The sequence below is a fragment of the Populus nigra genome, chromosome 14 (genome assembly GCF_951802175.1).
Source record: "Populus nigra chromosome 14, ddPopNigr1.1, whole genome shotgun sequence".
Classification (NCBI taxonomy): Eukaryota; Viridiplantae; Streptophyta; class Magnoliopsida; order Malpighiales; family Salicaceae; genus Populus; species Populus nigra.
Window position 1 is genome coordinate 6,205,221 of NC_084865.1, and position 25,284 is coordinate 6,230,504.

General features: G+C 34.5%; 3 protein-coding genes across 4 annotated transcripts; 2 read left to right on the plus strand and 1 right to left on the minus strand.

The window, feature by feature from the left end:
• The first annotated feature begins 3,158 nt into the window (after positions 1-3,158).
• LOC133672256 (thioredoxin-like protein YLS8) lies at positions 3,159-6,217 on the plus strand. 2 transcript variants are annotated; one of them, XM_062092623.1, is made up of 2 exons: positions 3,159-3,319; positions 5,697-6,217. In XM_062092623.1, exons 1-2 carry the CDS (start codon positions 3,200-3,202, stop codon positions 6,003-6,005), a joined length of 429 nt encoding a protein of 142 aa, XP_061948607.1. In that variant the 5' UTR covers positions 3,159-3,199; the 3' UTR covers positions 6,006-6,217. The 2 variants fall into 2 exon arrangements, with proteins under 2 accessions (XP_061948607.1, XP_061948606.1); XM_062092622.1 differs by lacking the exon at positions 3,159-3,319 and adding an exon at positions 3,739-3,920.
• A 3,009-nt stretch (positions 6,218-9,226) lies between these two features.
• LOC133672675 (chaperone protein dnaJ C76, chloroplastic) lies at positions 9,227-11,688 on the minus strand. Its single transcript, XM_062093160.1, has 4 exons — positions 11,160-11,688; positions 10,348-10,604; positions 10,048-10,231; positions 9,227-9,947 (listed from the first exon to the last, which is right to left on the minus strand). The coding sequence occupies exons 1-4, from the start codon at positions 11,535-11,537 to the stop codon at positions 9,330-9,332; spliced, it is 1,437 nt and encodes a 478-aa protein (XP_061949144.1). The 5' UTR covers positions 11,538-11,688; the 3' UTR covers positions 9,227-9,329.
• Positions 11,689-21,578: 9,890 nt separating this feature from the next.
• LOC133672282 (porphobilinogen deaminase, chloroplastic-like) lies at positions 21,579-24,762 on the plus strand. Its single transcript, XM_062092659.1, has 5 exons — positions 21,579-22,000; positions 22,668-23,073; positions 23,619-23,825; positions 24,034-24,211; positions 24,411-24,762. The coding sequence occupies exons 1-5, from the start codon at positions 21,774-21,776 to the stop codon at positions 24,521-24,523; spliced, it is 1,131 nt and encodes a 376-aa protein (XP_061948643.1). The 5' UTR covers positions 21,579-21,773; the 3' UTR covers positions 24,524-24,762.
• Positions 24,763-25,284: the final 522 nt, after the last annotated feature.

Genomic DNA, 25,284 nt, shown 5'->3' on the forward strand with positions numbered 1-25,284 from the left:
GAATTTTTTAATTATATGAAGAAATGAATTCTAAAATTTATAAATGTCTAGATCACCACACTACAGTAATTTGTTCAATGCTATAAGGCTACTGCAAATCTTGACTATGAATGACCTGCAAAACAAGATGGAGAAGGAAACGCTGCATCCTAAAACCTAGTAATGAAACATTGCAGGGATTCGGCCACCATCTATTTTTTTAACACAACATTTGTCTGTGCATTTTGCCGGCGCTATGTGCCTGTTATGAAGTATGAAAGTTAATCAGATTGCAAGCTGATGTCAAGATCCTATGGTAGAAGAAAAGGAGGACTGACATTTGAGAGAAGAGCCTTTCAGCATAGCCAAGGAGTTTTCCTAGGATCCATTGGTTCTAGACATGTAGTATATATATATGCTGAACCCAGTTGAACAAAAGGAAATCATCTTAGCTATGAAATTAGACTCTGGTCTTCATGCAAAACCTCTCTTCCTCTCAATTCTCCCTCTAGCATATAGGATCTCAAATATTAACTGACACCAAGATCATGTTGTAGGAGGACTGTCATGGTAAGAAGAGAAAAGCCTAATACGAATGAGAAGAGCCTGTCATTTAGCCAAGGTGATTGCCTGAAGCCAGAAAAAGGTTCTGAGCATATGCAGCCTAAATTTGAAACATCTTTCAAGGGCTAACGAGCAAGTCATCCTTGGCTAGAAAACAGCACTCTTATCTTCATATTTGACCACTCTTCTTCTCGTATATATATCTGCAATGCAAATACCAAGTGTTTGAAGCCTATTTATAGCTGAAATGAATAATCGTATTCAATGAAGGTTGCAAATACAATAGCTCATCATAATTCACTTGCATTTTGCCTCCTCATAGACATCTATTCTCTGATCCTTCTTTATTTATGTCAACCTCTTAATTCCCATGATGGAATATATTCCTTCCACTGCTCTGGCCGACTATGCTACATTTTACTCAAATTTCTTAAACTGTAGTTTCTCTGGAGAAGGAATAGCCTTCAAGGCTTTAACTGGATAATATCAATAGGCACATTGGCTAGGGATTTTGCTATGAATCAAATTACCAGACCCTTTAAAGGGTATTTCAAACATTTGGCTGTCACAACCAAAATTTTCTCTGCTTGACCGGGCCTGTCATTGATACTTGGAGGCCCATTTCATCGTTTTCGATTAGGCTTCCAGTGTGATGATTTCTATTACTAAATTGAGCCTTATTCAAATTTAATGATTTCCAAAGATTAATGTATGAATTCTCTTGAAAACCAACCATTATTCAATATGGACTCCTAGGTTGAATTTAGACGCAATGGTTTAGTTGGGAATTTAGTGGATGGAGAAAAAGAATATTTGGCTACCTTTTGTGAGTGCAATGAATTCTGAGCTTTCCCAGTTATGCCTGCAAGCAAGTGGAGCTAACGTTGCTTTCAATCTTTTTTACGTTTTCATGTATGCAGAGCCTCTAAACTTGCACTGATTAGAGGTTTTTTCTTCTCTCAAAGAATTGGAACAAAACCTAATAAAATTGAACGTGAATTTGGACACTTGAAGTCTAGAAGGGTTAAGATTCCATTTCCAAATGGATGAGCAGCTCTCTTTCTGCATCTAGCTAAGTGTCCTTTTCAGTCCCTGACCCATATTCCTTATTCTGTATACACAAATGCAAAGCCCAGGAAAAGGAAATTGCTCCAAGCTCTGCCAGCACTTGACTCTTATATGTGTCTTCAAGAGTTTTTGCAAAGCCCAGGAGGGCTGACCCCTCCTCTCTCTCTCTAATCTTTGTTTCTAGCATGCAATTGTGTCCATGGTGTAATTATGCCCTACTTTTGTCCTTTGTCATGTGAACTCATGCAAATCTCTGTGAATGTGATTATGCCCGATTTATTGAGCTTGATCTTATAAGAATCTTCACTTCAATAAATTATACATTTATTTGTTTCATCATTCATGCCTGACAAGATATGAATGTATTGGATAGAGTGCATAATAACCAAGCATTCCAACCATTTGTCTTCAGTACGTACCGGATTGAATAACATGTCGACCGACTATCAATAATTTTGTATAATAGTTTCTTTCCCTTTTTGTATCAATAATTGTTTGCTAAAGTTGGACGGTGTACGATTGCTTCGCTTCATTGTAGTATAGAATTTAATTCTAGATTAACAATCTTTTATAAATTGTTTAGATGAATAATTTGAATTGATTATTGAACTATTGATCACATGACATTTAAATAAAATTTTAATAATAATATTGAGGGGTATAGCTCAGCTTATTAGATCCTAAATTTGCTTCCCAAATGTTACTAATTCGAGTGTCATAAACCCCAGGGCTACTAGAGGCTTATATGGTTGTTAACTTTAGAACTTATAAGATTAGTCGAGTTAGGTGCACACAAACTGATCCAGACATCCATGTTGATTAAAAAAAATATCCAATAGTATCAGATATGATGTGGGATGGTAACATAGTATACATACTAATAAAAATTTAAGAAAAATTTAGTGCAAATTAAATATTGTTAACAATATTGAAGTTGGTATTGATAATAGTATTAATATTCTATTAGTAATGATACTAATACGAGTAGTAATAATCTTTAAGATAATAATAATCTTGATGTATAATGAAAAAAATTAAAGGAATAATATTGGTTTTAATTTACATAAAACACTAATAAAATATTTGTTTTAAGATTATTGATCGTTAATTAAAAAATTTTTTATGAACATAATTATAATATAAGAGATTTTTAAGTTACATTATACATAAATTTTTACTTGAACTAAATATTTTAAAATAGTTGAACTTTTATATTATTTATTTTACTTTTATCTTAACTATATTGTACTATTGTTTACCATTTAGCTCAAATTATCTATATAATTAATTAAAAAACACTTATGTATAATTTTACAGTTTATATTATAGTTTCATGTCGTTATGAACAAGCAATTAAGAAGATACACGTGGCTTCCCAAGTTCCCAAGGAATCTGACATGAAAAAGAAGGGGAAAAAACCCGAAAGAAAGCCCCAGCTTGTTCCAGAGCCTTCTGGTCACTGTATTGAAAATTAAAACAAGGAAGCCCAAATCACCACCATGCTGCATCATCTTCTTGCATTTAGCCTTTGGTATTTTTCTTTCCTGATAAACCTCTCAGCCTTTTAGCTTTCAAACGTTGGGTGGAAATGTCGTACTTGCTACCACACTTGCACTCTGGATGGGCAGTGGATCAAGCCATCTTAGCGGAGGAGGAACGTGTGGTCATCATCAGATTCGGTCATGACTGGGATGACACCTGCATGCAGGTGCCTAACCCTCCCCTCCTCTCTTAGCTTGTTCTTCCTTCTTTCCTGTTTTGATATTTTTTAAGACTACAAATATAGTCATATTATGTAATGGCAAATTGGATCATGGAATGTGAGAAAAATAAAATCTGATTCGAATTAAGTAAAATCTATTTTTAGTAGAATAGGAGGAGAAAAGATTCAAACTAGGAAAGTTTTACCTTTTTGTTCTCTTGCTTCCGTGCATTTTCTCTCCGAGACTCGGACCAAACACAATAAACAACATAGAAGAGACCCGGTTTATGGGCTTTGGTCTACTTCCTAAGTAAGGTCAGTTCTTGCTAGTTGGGCCCAAGTAGACTTGAAATCTGCAGTCTTATTGGTCACACGTGTGAGTACAATGAACGCGCACGGAGAAAAATCGCCATAAGAATCACGGACTGTTTCGTTTTAATTCAATCGAAGATAGCCTAGAAAATTCTTGTCCGAGAGAGAGAGAGAGATGTCGTACTTGCTACCTCACCTGCACTCAGGATGGGCTGTAGACCAGGCGATTCTAGCTGAAGAAGAGCGATTGGTAGTCATTCGATTTGGTCATGATTGGGATGAAACTTGTATGCAGGTTTACAACAAATTCCCAAATTTTTTTTATATTTATATTTCTGTGGTTTTTGGGACTTATAGTGGGTTTTGTGAATGGATTTCTCATAAAATTGTATAATTATGGTGGGTTTGAGAATCCCTCATTTTTTAAAGCCCTAATATTTGTTTTTGTTGTTTGTGTTTTGATGTTTGGTAAAATTATGCTCTTTTTGTGTTTCTGGGTGTTATTAGTGGGATTTATGAAGTGGGTTTCTCGCATCTGTGGTGGGTTTCCCGCATAAGTGGGTGTTTTTCTTTGTTTTGTGAAGTCCCATGATTTTGGATTTATAATTCAAGTTGGGTTTGGTTATAATTAAGCTCAAATTGTGAAATTTAGCTGTTGAGTTTACGGGGGAAAATTAGGAAAAGTTTGGAAAATTGATCAATAAAAGGTATTACTCGGGATTTTGGTTCATTCTGAGTATGCGTAAAGGGAGACTTTATTTTAGCAGTGTTTGCGACCTTTATTATTACTCTGCATTTTGGTTCATTTTGAGTCTGTGTAAAGGGAGACCCTTTTTTAGCAGTGTTTGCGAACTGTTTGTGAATACTTAAGTACATTTTAATGAGCTTTTTTTATTTTGATATGTAACTTTAAGCTAATTTGACTCATGAGTTGCTGTTGAACTGCTAATTTGCTGATTTACATCTTAATAAAATTGGATTCCTATGTGTAGTTTAGAAAGAAAATGTCTTTATAAGTGTATGAGTGTTTGCAATCCTAGATGTTGATCAACGACTCTAATCTTGTGAACCATCTTAATTATAGAATGCTTTTGGACTATTGAACAACATGTTATTTGAAGATTTTCATTTTATTTTTAGTATTATCATTTTTTTGTGGTTTTTGTTAAATTTGTAGTTTCTGCGAAGGCCATTGAGGTTGTTTGAGACACATTGAAAAAAAATGTTTTGAATTTGAATGTTATATAGATGGCAGAAAACTGGGTTCATAGTAGATCTTGTGTTTTATCTCGTGAAAGTGTAACTGGGTTCATAGTAGATCCTGTGTTTTATCCTGTTAAAGTGCAAGTGGGAATTAAATTTGCTGATCCATGTTGACCTTCAGTTGGAGAAAGTTAGTAAAAGCATTTCCAGTCTTATTGCCTTCCCTGTAGACTTTGTTTTTGCCTTACATTTGTTTAGCAACAGCCTACAATTTTGAACTGTTTACAAAAATCTAATTGTCGTTGGCTCTTCCATTCCTTTCTACAATACCCGAGACTTTGAGAATGCATAAGTTATTGTATGCCTTCTAGATTCTTGTTTGCAAATTCCCTTGTTGGTTTATTATTGTCTCGACTTTTTAACCTTAATTAAAAAGAGCTTGCTTCTTGACCAGTGCTTTTGGATTGGTTTGGTTCTGAACCTCTGTTAAATGTTCCTTTTCCTTTTGACTGTTTTTCGGTGTTTCATTTCTGTGGAAGTGTGTAATGAATTTAGAATCAACATATGTTCTGCAAAGTGAGAAGTTTTGCCTATCTGGAATCTCAGTTGTTAGAGGTTACCATGCCCCGGTTGGTCATTATGATTGATTAAAGATATACCTTTTGTGAAAGGATCTCAATGATTCTAGCCCCTTACTTTTTTATAATTCTGTAGGTTGACAACACTTGCTTGTAACTGCTTCCATTATATATATTGGCTCTGCATGTTGAAATTTGATGATGTTGAGTTAGTTAAGTTGTTTTCTTTATTGGGGAGATAGCATTTCCAGTTATTGCCTCATTAATCATTTTCATCTCTTCTTTTTCAGATGGACGAAGTGTTGGCATCAGTAGCAGAAACGATAAAGAATTTTGCTGTGATATACCTGGTGGACATCACAGAGGTTCCTGATTTTAACACCATGTATGAGTTGTATGATCCATCTACTGTCATGTTCTTCTTCAGGAACAAGCATATTATGATTGATCTTGGAACTGGTAATAACAACAAGATCAACTGGGCTCTCAAAGACAAGCAGGAATTCATTGACATTGTTGAGACTGTCTACCGGGGTGCAAGGAAGGGTCGTGGTCTTGTCATTGCTCCAAAAGACTACTCCACAAAGTACCGCTACTAAATACTTTTGCTAATTGTTTGAACTGTAGGAGATTGCCTTGAAAACATGCATGCTTGTGTCAAACTTGTCTTTTAGAACAAAAGTGGGGATGCCCTGGTTAATTCAAAATCTCATGTTGTAATACTGGTTGGTGTGGATAACCAGTTCCATGCTTTGGACATGGACGACGCGTTGAACTCGGCAACTATTCTAGAATTGAAACAGTATTCATACTCGGTATTTGTCAGTATGTATGTGTGCACACACACACGGGTCATCATGTATGAAAATGCAATTGAGCACAGACGATGAGCTTCCACAGCGTGTGTTTCACTGGTGTGAAGAAAGTGTTGATGGAAGGATAGTGCTCAAGAGATAAGAAAGCAATAACCTTGAATGCACAACACTAATGAATTTTGCATTTGATGTTTCAAGAAGTTTCGTTATTTTGTTGGAGTTATTTACTAAGAGTCGAGAAATCTACCAAAAACTAGGAGACTTGACTTTAATAGAAATGGGCAAGACAGTTAAAGAGAAGTATATGAGAAGGCATATTCCACAACTCTTCCATAAGCTAATTATTGCAAATGTTTTCTGCGCCCGAAACTGCTGTGTTCACTTTCCATCCTAAGCCTCACGGTGTTTATTGGTTTGTCTGCGGAGCCTGAGTTCTGAATCCCTCCAAGATAATAATAAAAATAATACAAATCTCTGATTCAGTGTCATTAACCTGAGCCAAACCCGAGAATCTAAACCCGAGAATCTAAATTATGATTAGAGTTTGCTTTATCTACAAATAGAATGACGTGAGCTTCAAAACTAGATGAGGAAAAAGAAAGAAAATGGTTGTAGGTTTCTCTCCAGCTTGTGGGCCGGGTCATATTCGTCTTGCTTTGCTGTGGACTGTGTAATTAGATAGCTTTTACTTTTTTTATTAATCAATCAACTTGCTAAAAGCAACATCCTGATCAATCCTTACTCTATTGAAGGTAGATGCCACGATTATTGTAATACATAGATTCCAGTACTGCACGAATATATAATGGAGAACTTGTTATTCCATGCTGAGGCAGAAGGATTAATTTCAACATTCCCAGATCCTATGGGATTTTTTTTGATAAGTTATTAGTGTTAGGACAGATAAGATAGGACACCCTCTGCATTCTGTAAAAGCAAACATGCTGATGGAAAAGTATTTCAACCGGAAGAACGGAATTGAAGATTCATGTAATTATGTTAAGAAATCTTGATGATTTTAAGCGGTTGAGAGGATGGAGTCACTGAATTAGTTGGTTTTTGGAGGAAAGTGAGTGGGATTTATTGGATTTTGGATATGAGTTTCAGTAAGTTTTTCATTTATTAGTTACTATCTATTGAAGAAGGTGGTGGTGGAGACGATGAGAGGTTCTTGACAGTAACAATAGTTTTGGTGGCAAAGTTGGTGAAGGTAACAAATGGGAGAGGAGAATTTTAATTAAAGCACCAAATGCAATCTCTCCCTCCCTCCCTCCCTCCCTCTCTCTCTTATTGTTTTGCTATGCAGAATTGCACCAGCATATGTTTTATATATCTTCTTGGGGATGAACCATTCAAATTGTTTCCTCTTATCAGCAATTCTGAAGAGACATTGTGTAGCAGCAAACAGGGAATGCTCTCAACAAGTAAACTGTAAGATAAATCTAGGAATTGCAAGGTGTGGTCATGAACCTGCAGACATTTTTGCCGCTTTTCTAGTTCAGGTTAAATTTGCGTTACGAGAAATGTCAAGGTGAGCGATTTTGAAACCATTACGTGAGATGATGAAGGACTCGATCTTTGTTAAGTTACGAAGAGAATTCCCCAGCAAACAAATTATCAGAGAGATCTAAATGTTTGAGAGAAGTGAAGTGATGTTACTGATGAATCTTGCATCAATCAGTTGGTTGTGAGAAATCTTCAGCACAGCAAATGACTGAGTTTTGCAAAGGCACCTTGGCATGTCTCCTTCTAATTTATTTCGTGAAAGATTCAACAAGTGAGGAGTAGGCATGTTCCCCCAGCAAATCTTGGAACTATCTTGTATGCGTGTGTGTTAGACTACTATAAAAAAAGATATAAAAAAAATTACATGAGTAAACCCGGTTAACTTATTAAACTTGAATTATGAGATTGAGATAACCATATAAGAAAAATTAAAATAAATTATAAAACTTAATTACCAATCAATTCAATGTTAAAGGATACAATTTTAAAAAAATCAATTAAAAAAAATTAAGTCAATCGGATTAACCGACGATTCAAGTCATGAGATCATAATAATTCTATAAAAAGCAAATAAAAAACAATTATGAATATGAATATTTAATCAAACTAGTGTTGAATAATAAAATTAAAAAATATAATTAAAAAAATAACTCGAGTTAATTCTAGTTAGTCTTTGAGACCCATGTCAAGTGCTGAAATAACAGTATAAAACAAATAAAACAAATTATAAAAATCAATTTCAATGATGGAACTAAAAATGTATTCAATTCAAAAAATAACAAAACAACTTTTACTTTAACTCCTTTTCCTTTAACTCTCTAATTTCCATAATTATTTGTTGGGGTGATACAAAGCATAGTTATTAAACCTGGATTGGCTTGACGGGTCAACCCAGGATTCGGCCGACCCGGGAGCTGGACCGGTCCGACTTTGTCAAAAAACCGGTCAGTGTAATGACCCGGTCAAACCCAGTCAAAAAATTATGTTTTTTCAATATGGGATAAAAAACTTTTTGGTTTAAATACTTCAATTTAAAAGGATAACATAATATCTTTTTAATGTGAGAATGAAAACTCATTATTATATATACTCTATGTTCACAAGAAAAAAAACTATGTTTTTTCAATGTGGGATTTGAAACCTATTATATATATACTCTATGTTTATAAGAAAAAACCTATATTTTTTCAATGTGGGATAATAAATTTTTTTGATTTAAATACTTTAACTTAAAAGCTTAACATAATATTTTTTTAACGTGAGATAAAAAACTTTTTAAAATATTCTTTTAAACTTCATTATTTACAATATGTATAGCCTATATTTACATGGATTTTTTTCTTAATTTTTCATATAAAATATTAAAACTTTAAATTTTTTTTAATTTTTCCGGATTGATCCAAGTGAACCCGAGTTAAACAACCTATAAAACTCGAGACCTGGTCTCTTGACCAGGTTAACCCCGGATCAAGTTTAATATCTATGATACAAAGAAGATATTGCTCTTTTTAATTGTCTATTTACGTATATATCAGATCCACAGCAATGCATTTTACATCAAATACATTTCAAGGTACGAAGTATTACTCTTCTTTTGTACTATTACCTCTTGCGAATTGCTTCCACTACTCCTATAATTGCTAAACCAATCAAATACCATGTAATCCCAGCTAATGTAACTTGTAACCAAGAGCTATTTACAATCTCCAATGCGAACGAACCACCGACATGCTCATTCAATCTACCACCTGTCCCTTCTCCTACTTGCAAATGTATTATAACAGCTGCAATTATTGCAGGCACCATTGGTATTTCCCATCTTATGGGATTTGTTTGCCTTTTCTCTTCTCCCCTGTTATCTTTCTCAAGCTTCTTTGGTTCTTTAGTATGTGAAGTCTCTGGGGTGGCTCTGGAGCTAGAACTATTGATCGAGGCGGGAAGAAACTGAGTTGATGGAATCCAATACTCGTCATAATATAAGGAACTTGATGGGGTTTGACGAAAGGGCCTTGTGCTCTCTCTTGCTTTCTTTCTTGCAGCAGCAGCCTCCCGAATCTTGTTGATATTTGGCTGAGGAGATTTTCTGACGATCCTTACCAGCTTTTGACAAGATTCTGGTGAGTCTGCTCTAGCTTTTGGTGATTGCCAGTAAAGCCAATTTGAGATTGATCTAATTGCTTGGAAAGCTGATATTCTTGCTTCTCTTTGCAGGTCAGATTCCTGAAATGAAAATATTCTATGGTTAATCATGTTATAGTTGATGTCAATTGCCATCGGTTCATAACTAATGTTTATTAACCTAATGGTGTGATCAAGTTACCATGGAGTTCTGAGGGTTGGCTTTGTTCATGGCATCAACAAATCTGTTTTGGAATTTTTTAACATCTATGAAAATGTTTGAGACACGCCCTCCGGCTGTATTGCCTACACCAACTCGTACGCTGCCTCGAGGCTGCTTGGACATCAGGAACTCTAGTGCTGCCAAGTCTGACCTCTCCACAGTCCTGCATTTGTCTCAGGAAAATTACAAACAAAATGAATTTATTTTGTTATAACTGTCTTGTGTCACTAGCAGCAGAAATCAATGTATTCAACTATTTGAAAGATCTATGATCTTTACGAGATGCAATCGACAGGACATGCGTCTATTGCAGCTTGGATTTTGTGCTCAGGGTCAGCCCATTGGGCAACAACTCTTGCTCTTCCGTAAAGTGATTCGATAGCAAACGTTTTCTCTGCAATCAAGGCACATTTTAAGCAACCAACACACTTCACTTCATCGACAAAAACCGCTCTTTGTTCACTTTCTGAGCCAAACCATACTGAATATATTGGTTTGCCAGAGTAGCCACGAAGTTCTGCCATCTTTGCCTGTTCCTGTACAGCAAATGAACAATAAAATCAAATAAAGAGATATTCTCACATCTAGGCAAAACACAAGAATCTAAAAATGCATTACACATTGCTTCATCCTCCTAAAGAATTACTCAATCATGTCCTGCTACAAACTTGGTTCGTAATTAAATTGACCGTAATTTAAGAAATTTGACTAAAATTTCTCTTTAACAAGTGCTTCATGATAAAAAAATTGGGTGGTCTTGTAGCTATGGTGACTTAATAATGTTAGAGCTTGAGATTAATTATGTACATAATCGGGCCAGGATAAGAACTCAAAAAAGTTCATCATGTTAGAAATCCTCAAAAAAGTTCATTTGGGTTGCACTAACAAGTAAGCCCTAAGACATCAAAAACCTATCGGGCCAAGATAAGAACTCATTAACCATGGTTGGGCCACAACTCTCGACATGCATGATTAAAATCTGTTCATATTTTATCGTTTCTATGTCGATGATAGACCACAGAAACACAACACATCCACGGTCGGAAAATTCAACCTTAGTTTCTCTAATGTATGGATAATAACAAACTGACCTTATCGTAAGCCAAACGTGAATTTGGATCAGACAAAAGTGAATAAGCTTCGTTGAGTATAATAGCCATGTCATGTCCTGCTGGCCCTGCTATGTCAGGGTGACATCTTTTCTGCAAAGTCCTGTAAGCTGTTTTTATCTGTGAATGATCACTTGAGCTATCTATACCTAGAAGATCATAGAGATCAAAGTCTGTGATTGATGAATAAGAAGACGATGACGATGACGATGACGATGAAGTAGCCCTACATGTCATAGAATAGTTACATGTTTTCCTAGACGACGTCGGAGGGAAGGAAGTGAAGGTTTTTGGGGTTAAGATTCTGGTTGTCATTGAAGCAAATGGCGTGTATAAAGAAGGCAGGCAACCAGCAGGCATTTTGTTCTCCTCACACAAAAGATAACAAATGGTGGGGGGGAAGGAGGTTGTAAATTTGTAGCTTCTATTGGTTCTTTGGAACTAGATATTTTAGGCAGGAGGTTCATGGCATGAGATATTTCTTTAAAAATGATGTCTCGTGCAAAAATTCAATTCACTGAAATAAAAGTGAAAATCCTCCTTTTAAAGGAGATGACGACTAGTTATTTTTGTTTACAATAAAATATGTGTTAGATACTTAATGCAAAAGCTGAAAAGAAAAACAAATTAATATTTTGGGAAAAGGATTGAAAAAAGGTGTTGAATCAAAAAACTTTTGAACCTAAAAAAATATTTAGGCCTGGAGAATTATGTAGTATTGTTATTAAATCAAACTCAATTGATCAACTATAAAAACTTTTGATTAAGTTTTTGTCTAGCTCGAGTTTCAAATTAAATTGTATGGGTGTTGTTTTAACATGACTTAATTGACTTAACAACCAGTAAAAAAACATGATTTAACTTTTAAAAATTAATTTTAAAATATTGAGATAACGAAATATAGATCTACTCGAGCTTTGAGGCTTAATCTATTAAACATGCAACCCAAATTATGGAGTAGTTTTTTAAAACTATTTTTTACTTAATGATATAATAAAAAAATAGATATTTGTAAAATTGAGCATCAACTAAATGTCAAGATATTTATTTGAAACAACGATAACCTTATAGAAAGCAAAACAAAATAAATTATGAATATTAATTCAAGATCAATCACATATTGAAAGATAATTTTTTTTTTAAAACAGGACAAAAAAAGATTCAATTGTAAGAAAGAAAATTAGAAGATGGAATAAAAAAAGGATCGAAATTATTTAACATTGTTATTAAACTCTATACAGCAGGTCAAACTTGAAACCATTCGACCAAACTTCTTACCTAACTCAAGTTTAAAATTAACCCACAAAAGAATTGATTCTAGGTGACCCAGTTGATTTGATATGTCTACAAGCAACCTGGATAACCGATAAAGATATGGTTTGACTTAAAAAAAAAATTATGGACTCCATATGATTTAAAAATTTTATTTTTTTATTATTTTTTATTTAATGATATAATAACAAAAAAAAGATACTTGAAAAAATTTAGCATTAATCAAATGTCAGGATATTTGTTTAAAACGGGGATAACTTTATAAAAAGAAAACCAAAACAAATTAGGAACAATTGAAAATCAATAAAATATTAAAGGAAGAAAAAAAATTTGAAAGTTAGAATTAAAATAAAATAAAATAAAAAGTAATTTAAAAGAAAAATCTAAAGTGCTTCATTATTCATATAAATAGTGAAGTACCATAAACTTGTTTAATTCTTTTAATAGAGTAGTAATAGCTAGTTTTCACGATCACGCTACATTACAGGTTGATTTAAAAAAAATAACATAATATAAAAAAAAATATTCAAGGCACAAGTAACTAATTGGCATTATTGTTTTTAAACTCATCCCAATAGGTTAACCATGAAACCTTGAAACCCAACTTTTTGCCTAGCTGGAATTTAAAATTAAATCGTATAGAAGTTGTCTTGATATAATCTAGTTGACTTGACAGGTCTAAAAACAACCTATATAATCGGTAAAAAATATGGTTTGGCTTTTAAAAAAATCAAAATGATTTTTTGTTAATGATATGTCAACTTAAGTTTTGTATCATAACCCCTCAAATTTATGATTCAGTTGATAGACTACGCTAAATTTAAGAATTTTATTTTTTAAAACTATTTTTTATGATAATAGAAATAGATTCTTGTGAAATTAAGTGTAAATTAGGTATTAAAATTTATTTGAGACTACAATAATTTTATAGAAAATAAATTAAAATAATTTGAAAAAAAATTTAAATTTAAATAAATATTAAAAAATAAAAATTTTAAAAATAAAAAAAATAAAGAATCGAAGAAAAGAAGAAAATTAAAAAAAAAAACAACCCCACCTCCTTGACTTATACGAACAGAGGTACGTTAAGAAAGACAAGTTTTTTTAGACGTGCAAGGAAATAGTTGTTGTCAATTTTTGTACAAAAGTGTGTTGCAAAATTGTCAAAGTCTCCTCGTCTCAGGTGATGATGTGTGTGTCTTTGAATGCTCATTAGGATTTGCTATAAAAAGGGTTTTCATCATGCTAAGTCATGTCTAATTTCACTTCAATCCAAATTAAAAAAAAAAATCCAAAAAAAATATAAAACCCTAAAAATTATTTTATTGTTAAAACGGATAATTAGAGTTTTTTCATATTTTTTGCGCCCGAATGCAGTCACATCCTTTATTTTTTCACATTCATTAGTTTAAATTTCTGGAACAGCCTACGGGCATTGATTCTAGAGAGTTTTAGCATTGAATCCATTGATTATAGCGAAGAATAATGAGACTGTGATAAAATTAACTTTTCCAAGTGTTTGATTTTGCATTATAATCTGAATTTTTATGAGTATTTATCAACTTATTTTTTAAAGTAATCTTTAAATTATTTTTATCTGAAAAATTATTAAATTAATATTTTTCAGATATTTTTTTTAATAATTTTAATGTGTTAATATATATATAAATATATAATATTATTTTAATTAAAAAACAAACACAACCACTATTATTAAACCCGGCCCGGCGGGTCGACCCGGGACCCGGTCTACCCAGTAGCTGGACCGGTCCGGGTCTAATAAAAGATCGGCTGTGGCAAACCCGGGTGAACCCGGACGAGACCTGGTTTTTTTTCTTCAAATGTGAGATTTGAAACCCATTAGTATATATACTCTATATTCCCAAGAAAAAAAGTCATGTTTTTTCAATGTGGGATAAAAAACCTTTTGGTTTAAATACTTCAACTTAAAAGGATAACATAATATCTTTTCAATGTGGGATTTGAAACCCTTTCATATATATACTCTATGTTCTCATGAAAAAAGTTATATTTTTTCAATGTGGGATTTGAAACCCATTAGTATATATACTCTATGTTTCCAAGGAAAAAGTTATGTTTTTTCAATATAGGATAAAAAAACTTTTTTAGTTTAAATACTTTAACTTAAAAGCTTAACATAATATCTTTTTAATGTGGGATAAATTTTTTTTTAAAATATTCTTTTAAACTTCATAATATGTATAATCTATATTTACATGGATTTTTTCATATGAAATATTAAAACTTTAATTTTTTTTAATTTTTTCAGGTTGATCCGAGTTGAACCGGGTTGACCCATGAAACCCGGGACCCGACCCCTTAGCCAGGTCAACCCCCGGGCTGGGTTTAATAACTATGAACATAACCATATAATTCTATTCCTTGAAGAGAGAATATTCCAATATCTTAACATTAACATTACTTGAGAGGAGATGATATGGTAGGCCTCGTTTGAATTGATTAAAAACCATAATCCTAACATAATAATTTTTTCCTTTCAAAATATGATTTCCCTACGAGTTTTGTTTGACTGATTTTAAAATGAAAATGACTTCTGTAAACACGGTATTATATAAAAACATGTATTCTATCTGATTAAGAATAATAAAAAGTTTAACCTATTAGTTAACCAACTTTTTCTATTTATACGTGTAGAATAGTATACACTAGTAAATGTAAAGATTACAACACTAGAGTAGTCCTATATATATATATATATATAGATGCCCCCTCAAGCAAAGGGTGGAGGATAGACCCAAAGCTTGAATAAAAAACAAGTAAAAGAAGCAGTGGGTGGAGGATCGACCCGAAACTTGAATAAAAAAATAGTAAAAGAAGTAGTAGGAAACGACTTAATAAAGACATCTACAAGTTGATCATGAGAAGAGATAAAAACGAATCTAAATCTCTTTCTTCGCAACCTTGTCTCATACAAAATGATAATCAACTTTAACATGTTTAGTACGAGCTTGAAATATAAGATTTACAGATAAATAAGTAGCACTAAGATTGTCACACCAAATGATAGGAGCAGAGGCATAAAGGATCTATAGATTTGTCAATAAATACTGAAGCCAGATAACCTCAGCAATGCCGTTTGCTAAGGCTTAATACTGAACCTCAGTAGAGGAGCACGCAACTGTGCGTTGCTTGCTTGATTTCCACGAAATCAGTGTTTGACCGAAGAAAAAAAGTAACCACCCGTAGACTTACAATCATCAATACTACCTGCCTAATCGACATTCGTAAACCAATGTACAGCGAATGAGGAATTGCGAGTGATATGTAATCCATAAGATGTCGTACCTTGAAGATAATACAGAATGATTTTAACAGCAACGTAATGAGAATCTATAGGAGTATGCATAAATTGACAGACTCTGTAAACAGCAAAATGGATATTTTATCTCGTGAAAGTGAGATATTAAAGAGCACCCATAATTTGCGAAACCGTGTATGATCAGAAAACAAGGGATTTGGCAGTATGGTAACTTTGGAGGTAGAGAGAAGAGTATCAACAGGTTTGCAAGAGGTCATACCAGCCTGAGAAAGGATATCAAGAATATACTTATGTTGTCATAACATTAGATTCATACTAGTGGACTGAACTTTAATGCCCAGAAAATAATGAACAACGTCTAAGTCATGAAACTTGAACTCTGATCTCAACAAATGTATGAGGCAGTGAAACATAGTAGAGTTACTACCCGTAAGTAGGATATCATCAACATAAATAAAAATATTCTTAAATCAAATGGGTCTAGCAAACATACCAGATCTAAGATACTTGGACTTGACAGTCACCCAAGTCCAAGGTAATCTGCATTTGGCTAACATACCAGACCTAAGGCACTTGGACTTGGCTGACATCCAAGTTCAAGGTAACATAGGTCTGGTCAACATGTCAGATCCAAGACACTTGAACTTGGTGGTCAACCAAGTCCATAGTATTTGGACTTGACAATCACCCAAGTCCAAGGTAACATAGGTTTGGCCAACATGCTAAACCTAAGATATTTGAACTTGATAGTCAGCTAAGTTTAAGGTAACATGAGATTGAAAAACATGTCATACCCAATGTTCTTGGACTTGAAAGTTAGCCAAGTCCAAGGTAACGTGGGTCTGACAAACATATAAGACCCAAAAAATTAAGACATTATCAAATTCTAAGGCTTTATATCTGATTTTAGACAATCCTCTATAATATAAGTGTTAAAGACATAATAAATCGTCATACATCTTCATCTAAAATAATTATTCATACTAAGGTAATGATTTTCCTATACTTATAGATGTATATAAGGTCTTTTAAGAGACTCACCATACTTACTATCTTATTAATGATACATAAAAATATTTGTTTCTCATTAATATCACTGAAAGTAGAGGATTTTTTAGCTCAAAATACTTAGATTTCATAGCATTAAGAGACTTAAAACTTAAGAACAAACATTTTTGTTCTTAGAAATTAAGACTCTTTTAACTTATTTAATACATTTTTTATAAATATATTAATTTTATCATCGGAGGGTTTTTGAGTCCTTTCAATTGGAATTATTTTTGTACGTATCCAAAACTTCTATTGTAAGCTCGGAGTTCCTTAAATTAAAAAGAAAAAGTTTAAATACGTGAATATGTTAATTAACCATTATCTTAAATAGTAAACAACCTTTTATTTATATATATTGAATTTTGAGAAATCATCATATTAAGTTGGGTGATTAAGCACTCTTGAGTTTGGTTCTTACGGCGTTATTGTGGAAATATATGGTCCTGATAGGTGAAGACATCACGTTATATTAATGATCATCTCTTCTAGCACCTAAAGAGTATGAAAACCCAACTCGTATGAGCTTTTGGCATGGGAGTGCTCCAGGGTATATAAACTGGATTAACTTTTGGTTTTGTTATTTTGGAATGTCTTAAAGGGCAATATAAGCCCCGTTTATTAATTAGTGTCTATTGGTATTCATGTTTCAATTGTGTTGGATGAGGTTGGGAGTCTTATTTTCTTTGTGATGATGGGCTTAATCTTGCAAGATTCACCTCTGAGAAACACCCTAGTCTTGTTTGATAGATTATTGTGAGGATCTATTCTTGATGGGCTGTGAGGATTCATGAAGAACTTGGAAAGCTACGAGCTAGTGTGACCGTAACACAATTCTTTTACCTATAAGAAAGCTGGAAAGGCAGGCCTTCTAAGGCCACCAAGTTCCTTGAGAAGGCTTAGTACTACCAGTAGCAGTGGAGTCTTGAGTTTAGTCTTCCTTCTTTCTATATTTATTCCCTCCTCTATATTTGTAATTTGCTTTTTATATGCTTGAGGTGGCAATGTTTTTTGTGTTTTTAAGGATTTATTCATGTCCACGGGATTCTCTCTTCACTCTCTTTCTCTCTGTCATGTACAACATCTTAATTCTCTACTTTGGAATATCAATTATATTTCTAATGTTTAAGATTTTCCCTTCTCAATCAATGTTCGAATTAATCTACTCTTATTTGTACAAAATCCCTGTAGCTTCAGTTGTTGAGCAATAAGTAATGTATACAAATTATAAGCATGGATATTATACAAAGCAATGGGTGAGGTCTATGATAGAAAGAATTTTCCCATCTTTAAAGCTAGAGAAGTAGATTTTTGACAAATAGAAAAAACCCTCAGGGTGAGAAAAATATATTTGTCTGTGTTAAAACGCAAAGAAAGTGCTGGAAAACAAGCTTACTTGAACATAATTTCTATTTTGTCATTTTTCTCCGAATATAATATGAACACGTTTTTTTAATTTTCTGAGTTGAAGAAATGAGCGTGTATTCTGATTCAAGAGAAGAAAACTAAAAAGGAAGATTGTTTTCTATTGCTCAACAGGGTTTTGGCTTCCCAGAAGCATTTTGACGCTATGGACCTTGATTAGACAGGTTGCCCCAAGGATTGTTTAAGAATGCGCATGTTCTTTGTCTCAATCTCCACTCCGCTCTAACTCAAAATCTCTTAGGAAAAGAACTTGCCAGTAGTAATATTTTAAATACAATTACAGCTTCTGTGTGCAAATAGGACAGACAGTGAGCATAAGCATGCCAAAGTAGCAAACTAGCACTTCAAAGTCTTTCAATGCAACCCAGATTAGACAGCCTAGAAACTAGTTACTGTCTTGAAGGAGTCCACCTGCTCTAGAGCACCTAGGATTTCCCTTGTTACCGCCATCAACATTAAGCTTCATCCACTCCCGTGGAGGATATTTACATCCAATCCAACCCACTTGCTTGATTTTGCTACAAGATCCGCCATCTCTATCATTGGTGCACTTTATATTTGCTACTAGCTAGACTCTTCATCGTGTTCAAGGGACAAAATGTGAACCATAAAATCAGCGGCAAATATATATTCTTTGGTTTCTAAACTTCCATGAGTAGCTGATTGTTACTCTAAATATCGATCATAGACCATGTAACTCCTTCGAATTAGGCCAAATCACAAGCTGGGAGGTTCCTTAACAGCAATATAGTCTCTCCTGTACTAGGAAAATGTCTGCCTATACCATGGTTTAACAAGCGAGTTCCAAACACTAGTAGCAACAGGAAAGTCTGCATCGTGTTCTCTATTTCCCCAAGCAAAGGTGATAGCTACGATTCTCTGTAAAATGCCTGCGCACTCTAGCTTCATTTGTCAACAAACCATTTTGGGCAGCTATCCATAAGAATGCTTTGATTCTTTTTGGACCTTTCCATTTCCAAACCCATCGCCAAATAGAGTCCTTGTGACGACTAGGATTCACTTTATTAATTTGCGCGTTCCATAGCACTTGAGGGGGGAAGGTAATTAGCCAAGATCATCACTAGCTGTATGGGGAGCAAGTGAGCAAGAGATTCCCACCTCCATCGCTCATTATCAACCACCATTTCCATAACAAAAGAATTAATCAGCTCCTCCGGAGCATATTGCTCCAGCAGCCCAAGACGCTCTAACCAGTTATCCCTCCAAAACCGAATACTCTCACCTCTTCCAATTGATCATCCCACAACAACTAGAGGCCATATTTTACACAGCTTTCCACAACAACTAGAGTCTTTACCTTTTGCCTAGACCTGTGGAATGAGGTCCTTCGATCTGATGTACTTTCCTCTTAAGACCTCCGCCCAAAGACTTGTGTTATCATGAATTATACCCCAACCAAGCCTCTTATAATAAATGCCTAGCTTGTTTAATAGATGCAGATTCTTAAGCCCTAGACCTCCATCCTGCTTCGACTTACACAATATTTTCCACTTGACCAGGTGAACCCTATCTCTGCCTTCGTTCTCCTCTCGGCATAGCTTTTCAATCTCATTACATATAGCTTTAGGTAATAGTGATGGATGCATTGGGTATAAAGGAACCGTGGAAAACATTGGATTTGCATAACGTAATTCTTCATGCTAGGGATAGATTATTGGACTCCCAACTCGACAGCTTCTGGTGCATTCTATCCAATATATACCTATATGTTTGCTTGGTAACACGTCGATGCAAAAGCGAGAATCCTAAATATTTCCCCAGATCATTAGTAGCAGTAAAACCACTATTACGTTTAATGGATCTAGCTAGGGAAGGAGTTACATTCTTGGAAAAAACAAATTTTAGCTTTTTTCACATCGACTTTTTACCCTGAAGTATCACAGAACAGCTTTAGCCAGGATGAAACTTGTTTCAGCAAAGAGAAGCATGTCATCTGGAAAAAACAGATGTGATATATTCGGACCCCCTTTGGCCATTTTGAAAAGAACCGATCCCCCTGACGAATACCTCTTGTAGGATTGAAGCTTGCAGAAGGCCCTCCATCCCATAATACTCTCAGCGAAGAGGATTCAATACACTAGATAATTAGCTCAACCAGTCTTCTTGGGAACCCCGCATCTACTAGCGTAAAAAGTCATTTATCCTCGTTTTCTAACCATCAAACACTGCCAAAGCAGCAACCAGCTACAACTTGTGCTTCTTTTTTTTTTTTTTTTTTCTTGTATGAAACACTTTGCATGAATTGGGAAATTTTATTTTTCTCATACATTATTCATCAATAAGCTGTCTTTTCCTAAGTTTGAGACTTTTAATTCCTTGATCATTGGAGTAGAATATACGTTACTTCACTGGCAAGTATCAACTTTCAAATTTATCACCAAACTTATGATAACCATATAGTATGGTGAACTAAATTTGTCTTTGAAGAAAAAAAATAATAATAATAATAAAAACAACTCTTTTAGAAATGCAACAGTGTACATCATGGAATTTCATTTGGTATAGGAAAAAATCGGACCAACTATTCCCTAATCATAAACAAAAATGCACAGTAATAAGAATTTATTTGAAGGTTAACCTTGCTAAAGATTTGTGTTGTGAGATGGGTGGATTGACTCAAGTTCTTATCATACAACTTCAAAAACAATAGAAAAGCGAAGAGAAGTTGCTAACAATGCTAGTTAAGCCTTTTCCTATGATAGCAGCTAACTCAACAGTTAAATGGCAACCCTTTTTTGTTTTTCCTTCAACGGTGGAAACAAGGAAATTAGAAAATCTCTATCACAGCATATGAAAGAAAAGCTAGAACTGCTACGTCGACGTCCTCGACGGTATGAACTGACCATTAACTTTTAGTATCTCTGCCTCCATTTAACTTTTGCCATTACGATGAGAGCAATGCAGCGTCAGAGGCAACATTAACAGCAAGAGAAGCGACTAGAGTTGTTGAATACGATGAGAATTATCTCAAAAATCCTAATTTGTTTAAATCGATTTGGTGTTTTTCCATTTCTATGCAGAGAGAATGTCATGGCGAGAGAGAAATAAGAGTGAGGGCGAGTGTTATGTCGTCTTTTTTAGTTTGCAACGTATTATAAACGAGGATAGTAGCGTTATTTCACACAATTTTAAATTTTAATTTGACTGAGGAAGTGAACATAATTTTCCAAAGCATGAAGAAATTCCTTTTGTTTTCACTGATATGAAAAAAGATAGAATTTCGATATGTTGACCGTTAAACCCGGCCAGGTCTTATAATTAGGTAAAAGTGTTTTTTTTTTTTTTAATTTTAAAAAAATAAAATAAAAACAGGGGGAAGAAAACGTAAAGGAATGATGGGCCAAACATTGTAGAGGGACGGAGCAGTAGGATACAAAGAGGCATGTAATCCCATTATCCTATCCAATTCCAGGCAGGATCCATTAGCATTCAAGCAGAGGATTCACATACCCCTACCCACCGCAATCCAACAGACAACAAAACCATCCCTTGAAAGCTAAACAACAACTCTCTCTCTCTCTCTCTCGTCAATGGAGACTCTATCTTCTCTATGTACAAGCCAAGCTCTAATGTCCCGTCCATCAAGTCCAGCCATTTTTTGCACTAGTGGGTCTGTTTCTTTTACTGGGTTTTCTCTAAAAACTCAAGCTTTTTCAAAAAAGAAACAGACTTTGAGTTTTGTCAAGGCTTCTGTTGCTGTCGAGCAGCAAACCCAGGAAGCTAAAGTTGCTCTCATTAGAATTGGCACTAGAGGAAGGTACCTAAAAGTTTTTCTGGTCAAATCTAAATTCTGGGTTTCGGTTTGTTTGTTAAGGTTTGACTTAATTTTGTTCAATACTTGGATTTTTTTGGTGTATGAGTGAAATTGGCTTCTGGGTTTTTGGGAGATTTAAGGTTGCCCTTTTCTGGTCCATGTGCTTCTATAGACTGTCGGGATGTTCTTCAAATTAATGATCTTTGCACTGGAAGTTCTGTTATTGAATTGGCTGTTATTGATTTAGATTTTGACTTGGTAAAAGAAATTCGGCTGTGACTCTGCTGATCAGTTTAATCAGAGATGCAGTTTAAGTTGATTTTAACTCAGTTTCATCTTCTAGATTAGTTTGTCTGTGAAATGCGGTTTTGATTTTGTCTCTATTTTGAATGTATTAGATATCGGTGTTTTATTCTTGAATCTTTGTATGTTTTGGTTATACAAAAGCTTTCATTTTTGTATGTTTTTGCACTTAAATTCAATGAGTTTTGTTAGAAAATGATGCGTTTGACATTACTTTGTGAGTAGATATAGGTAGGTCCAGGACCTTAACATGCTAGTTGAATGGCAAAGACAGTTAGATTTTGTTTCTTTTTATGATCTTGTGCCAAATATTTTGGATTTAGTTATGTTGTTCTGCTTCTTGATCTTCTTTCTAAATGTTTGACAGCCCGCTTGCACTTGCTCAAGCTCATGAGACACGAGACAAGCTCATGGCTTCGCATTCAGATCTAGCCGAAGAAGGAGCTATACAAATTGTGATAATAAAGACAACAGGAGATAAGATACAAAGTCAACCACTTGCAGACATCGGTGGGAAAGGATTGTTCACGAAAGAAATAGACGAGGCACTGATAAATGGTGACATTGACATTGCCGTTCACTCAATGAAAGATGTTCCTACATATTTACCAGAGAAGACAATCCTCCCCTGTAACCTTCCACGTGAGGATGTTAGGGATGCATTTATTTCCTTGAGTGCAGCTTCACTAGCAGATCTTCCTGCTGGTAGTGTCATTGGAACTGCCTCACTCAGAAGAAAGTCACAAATACTCCACAGATATCCATCACTCAGTGTAAGTTTATTGAGCCACATGTTCTGAATATAATTCTTCTTGGGAAATGATAGGAAATTGCTCAGATGCTCTTACATGAAATTTAATTTTACGCTTATAAAAGCTATCATGCCTGTTTATTTAGTATGGAGCTGTCGTTTGTAAGCGTTACTTGAAGTGCAATCTTGCTTTTAAAACCATTCCATTGATGTGATTTGCTCAAGGCAAGAGAAAAATGCTATTTGTGGTCCATATGAAGTGTCCGTTGTCAACTTTCAACTGTCAACTGCCAACAACCGTTGTGATTGAAGTAGAACTCCTTTTTCTGTTTGAGTTCTAGAGAGGGAGGTACATTGGGATATATGAAAATTTATTTGAAATATTGTTTAGCTTTTTATATTCTTGTAGTTTAGAAAAGCAAGCATTCTTGAGGCAGTTGTCATTATTTAGGATTTTTCACGTTTTCTAGCTTGTTGAGCTTATTCTCAGGGTTCTCCGGTATCTCTTGATCATTGATATCCTTATATTGCTTCTAATGTATGTTTCTCGATTATTTTGTTTTGTAGGTGGAAGAAAATTTTCGGGGCAATGTTCAGACAAGGCTGAGAAAACTTAATGAAGGAGTTGTAAAAGCAACGCTATTGGCATTAGCTGGACTTAAACGCTTAAATATGACAGAAAATGTAACTTCCATTCTTCCACTTGATGACATGCTTCCAGCAGTTGCCCAGGGTGCAATTGGAATTGCGTGTCGAAGCAATGATGATAAAATGGTGTGTTACCTTAGTTCATCTAAGCTTTGCATGCATGAAATCGTTGATCCAAATTCTGCATGCCCCACATAACTGCCATAGATTAGGATATATATTAATATCAGAACCTGGAGATTTTATGTTGATGGCCCATTCTGGTGCGGGTTTTGCAGGCTAATAACTTGGCTTCATAAAACTTATCATGTTCTTTTGTTACTGCCTTTTGCAGGTTAATTATTTGGCTTCATTGAACCACGAGGAAACAAGACTAGCAGTTGCATGTGAGAGGGCCTTTCTTGAAACCTTAGACGGGTCCTGTCGTACTCCTATCGCAGGATATGCTAGAAAAGATGAAAATGGTGATTGCATATTTAAAGGGCTGGTTGCTTCTCCTGATGGTACACGTGGTATGTTATGTTTGTTTTAACGTTGAGAAAGTGCTTTTAAAAATTCTTGAAATTTGTTTTTTTTACTTTAATTTTTATTTTTTTAATGATTTTGAATCGTTTTAATATGATTAAACTGTGATTAAACTGAAAGCATGTTCAGTTCCACGTAGCGTCTGCCGTTTCATGACACTTTAGTTTCTCCACCTTTTCTCTTCAGTACTGGAAACTTCAAGAAAAGGTACATATGCTTTTGATGACATGATTGCAATGGGGAAGGATGCCGGCAAGGAACTTCTTTCACAGGCAGGCCCTGGATTCTTCGACCGATGAGGAACTCGATAATAGCACAAGGAAGAAGCAAAATCAAGGCTTTGTGTTTGAGTTTTAGGCCTAGCTGTCGACCATTTTAGTGTTCATTAATTCTTCAAAGCTATTTAATTGTTGCAGCATCACGGTTTAATCTTTTGAGTTACTGTAAAGTAGAAGAGCGTGTTCAATCGCTGACACGATCACGTTAGGCTATTGTATCTTCAGAAGGAATAGAATTCGAAATTTTTGGTGTTCTCTCACTTGCATCCATAATGCCATGCTTTTCCATTGTTTTCTCTTTCTCAATCTCTGGCGTGCATGCACAAATGCTGTGCTCCTGAAAACCTGCTGATCCAAACATAGATAGGTGAGCGATGAAGGGGGTGAGCCCAGAACTCCTCTCAAGTCCGGGTGGTTAGGAAACTCAGCACTCACCCGGATGACCCGGGTTCAAGTCGGAATAGTTTTTGGCTCTCATTTGAAGTAAAATTAAAACCAAGAAGCAAAAGTGAAGGATTAAAAAATCTTCTTCCCAAGAAAACCTATCAAATTAGTTTACTATCTTTATGATCCTAAAACAAAATCTTTGTATACAAAAAATCTAAATCTAACTCTCACTTATTACTGTTAATCCATTTGATTTTTTTTTGGTTAAAAAAATTATATGAGAGATTTGGAAATTCAATGGGATTTCATCCTAAAGAAACAAGGAGACTAAAAAACTCCCTCTAAAATACTGGAACCTAAGCTATAGAATAGAGTAAAAACTAAGCAAGAACATA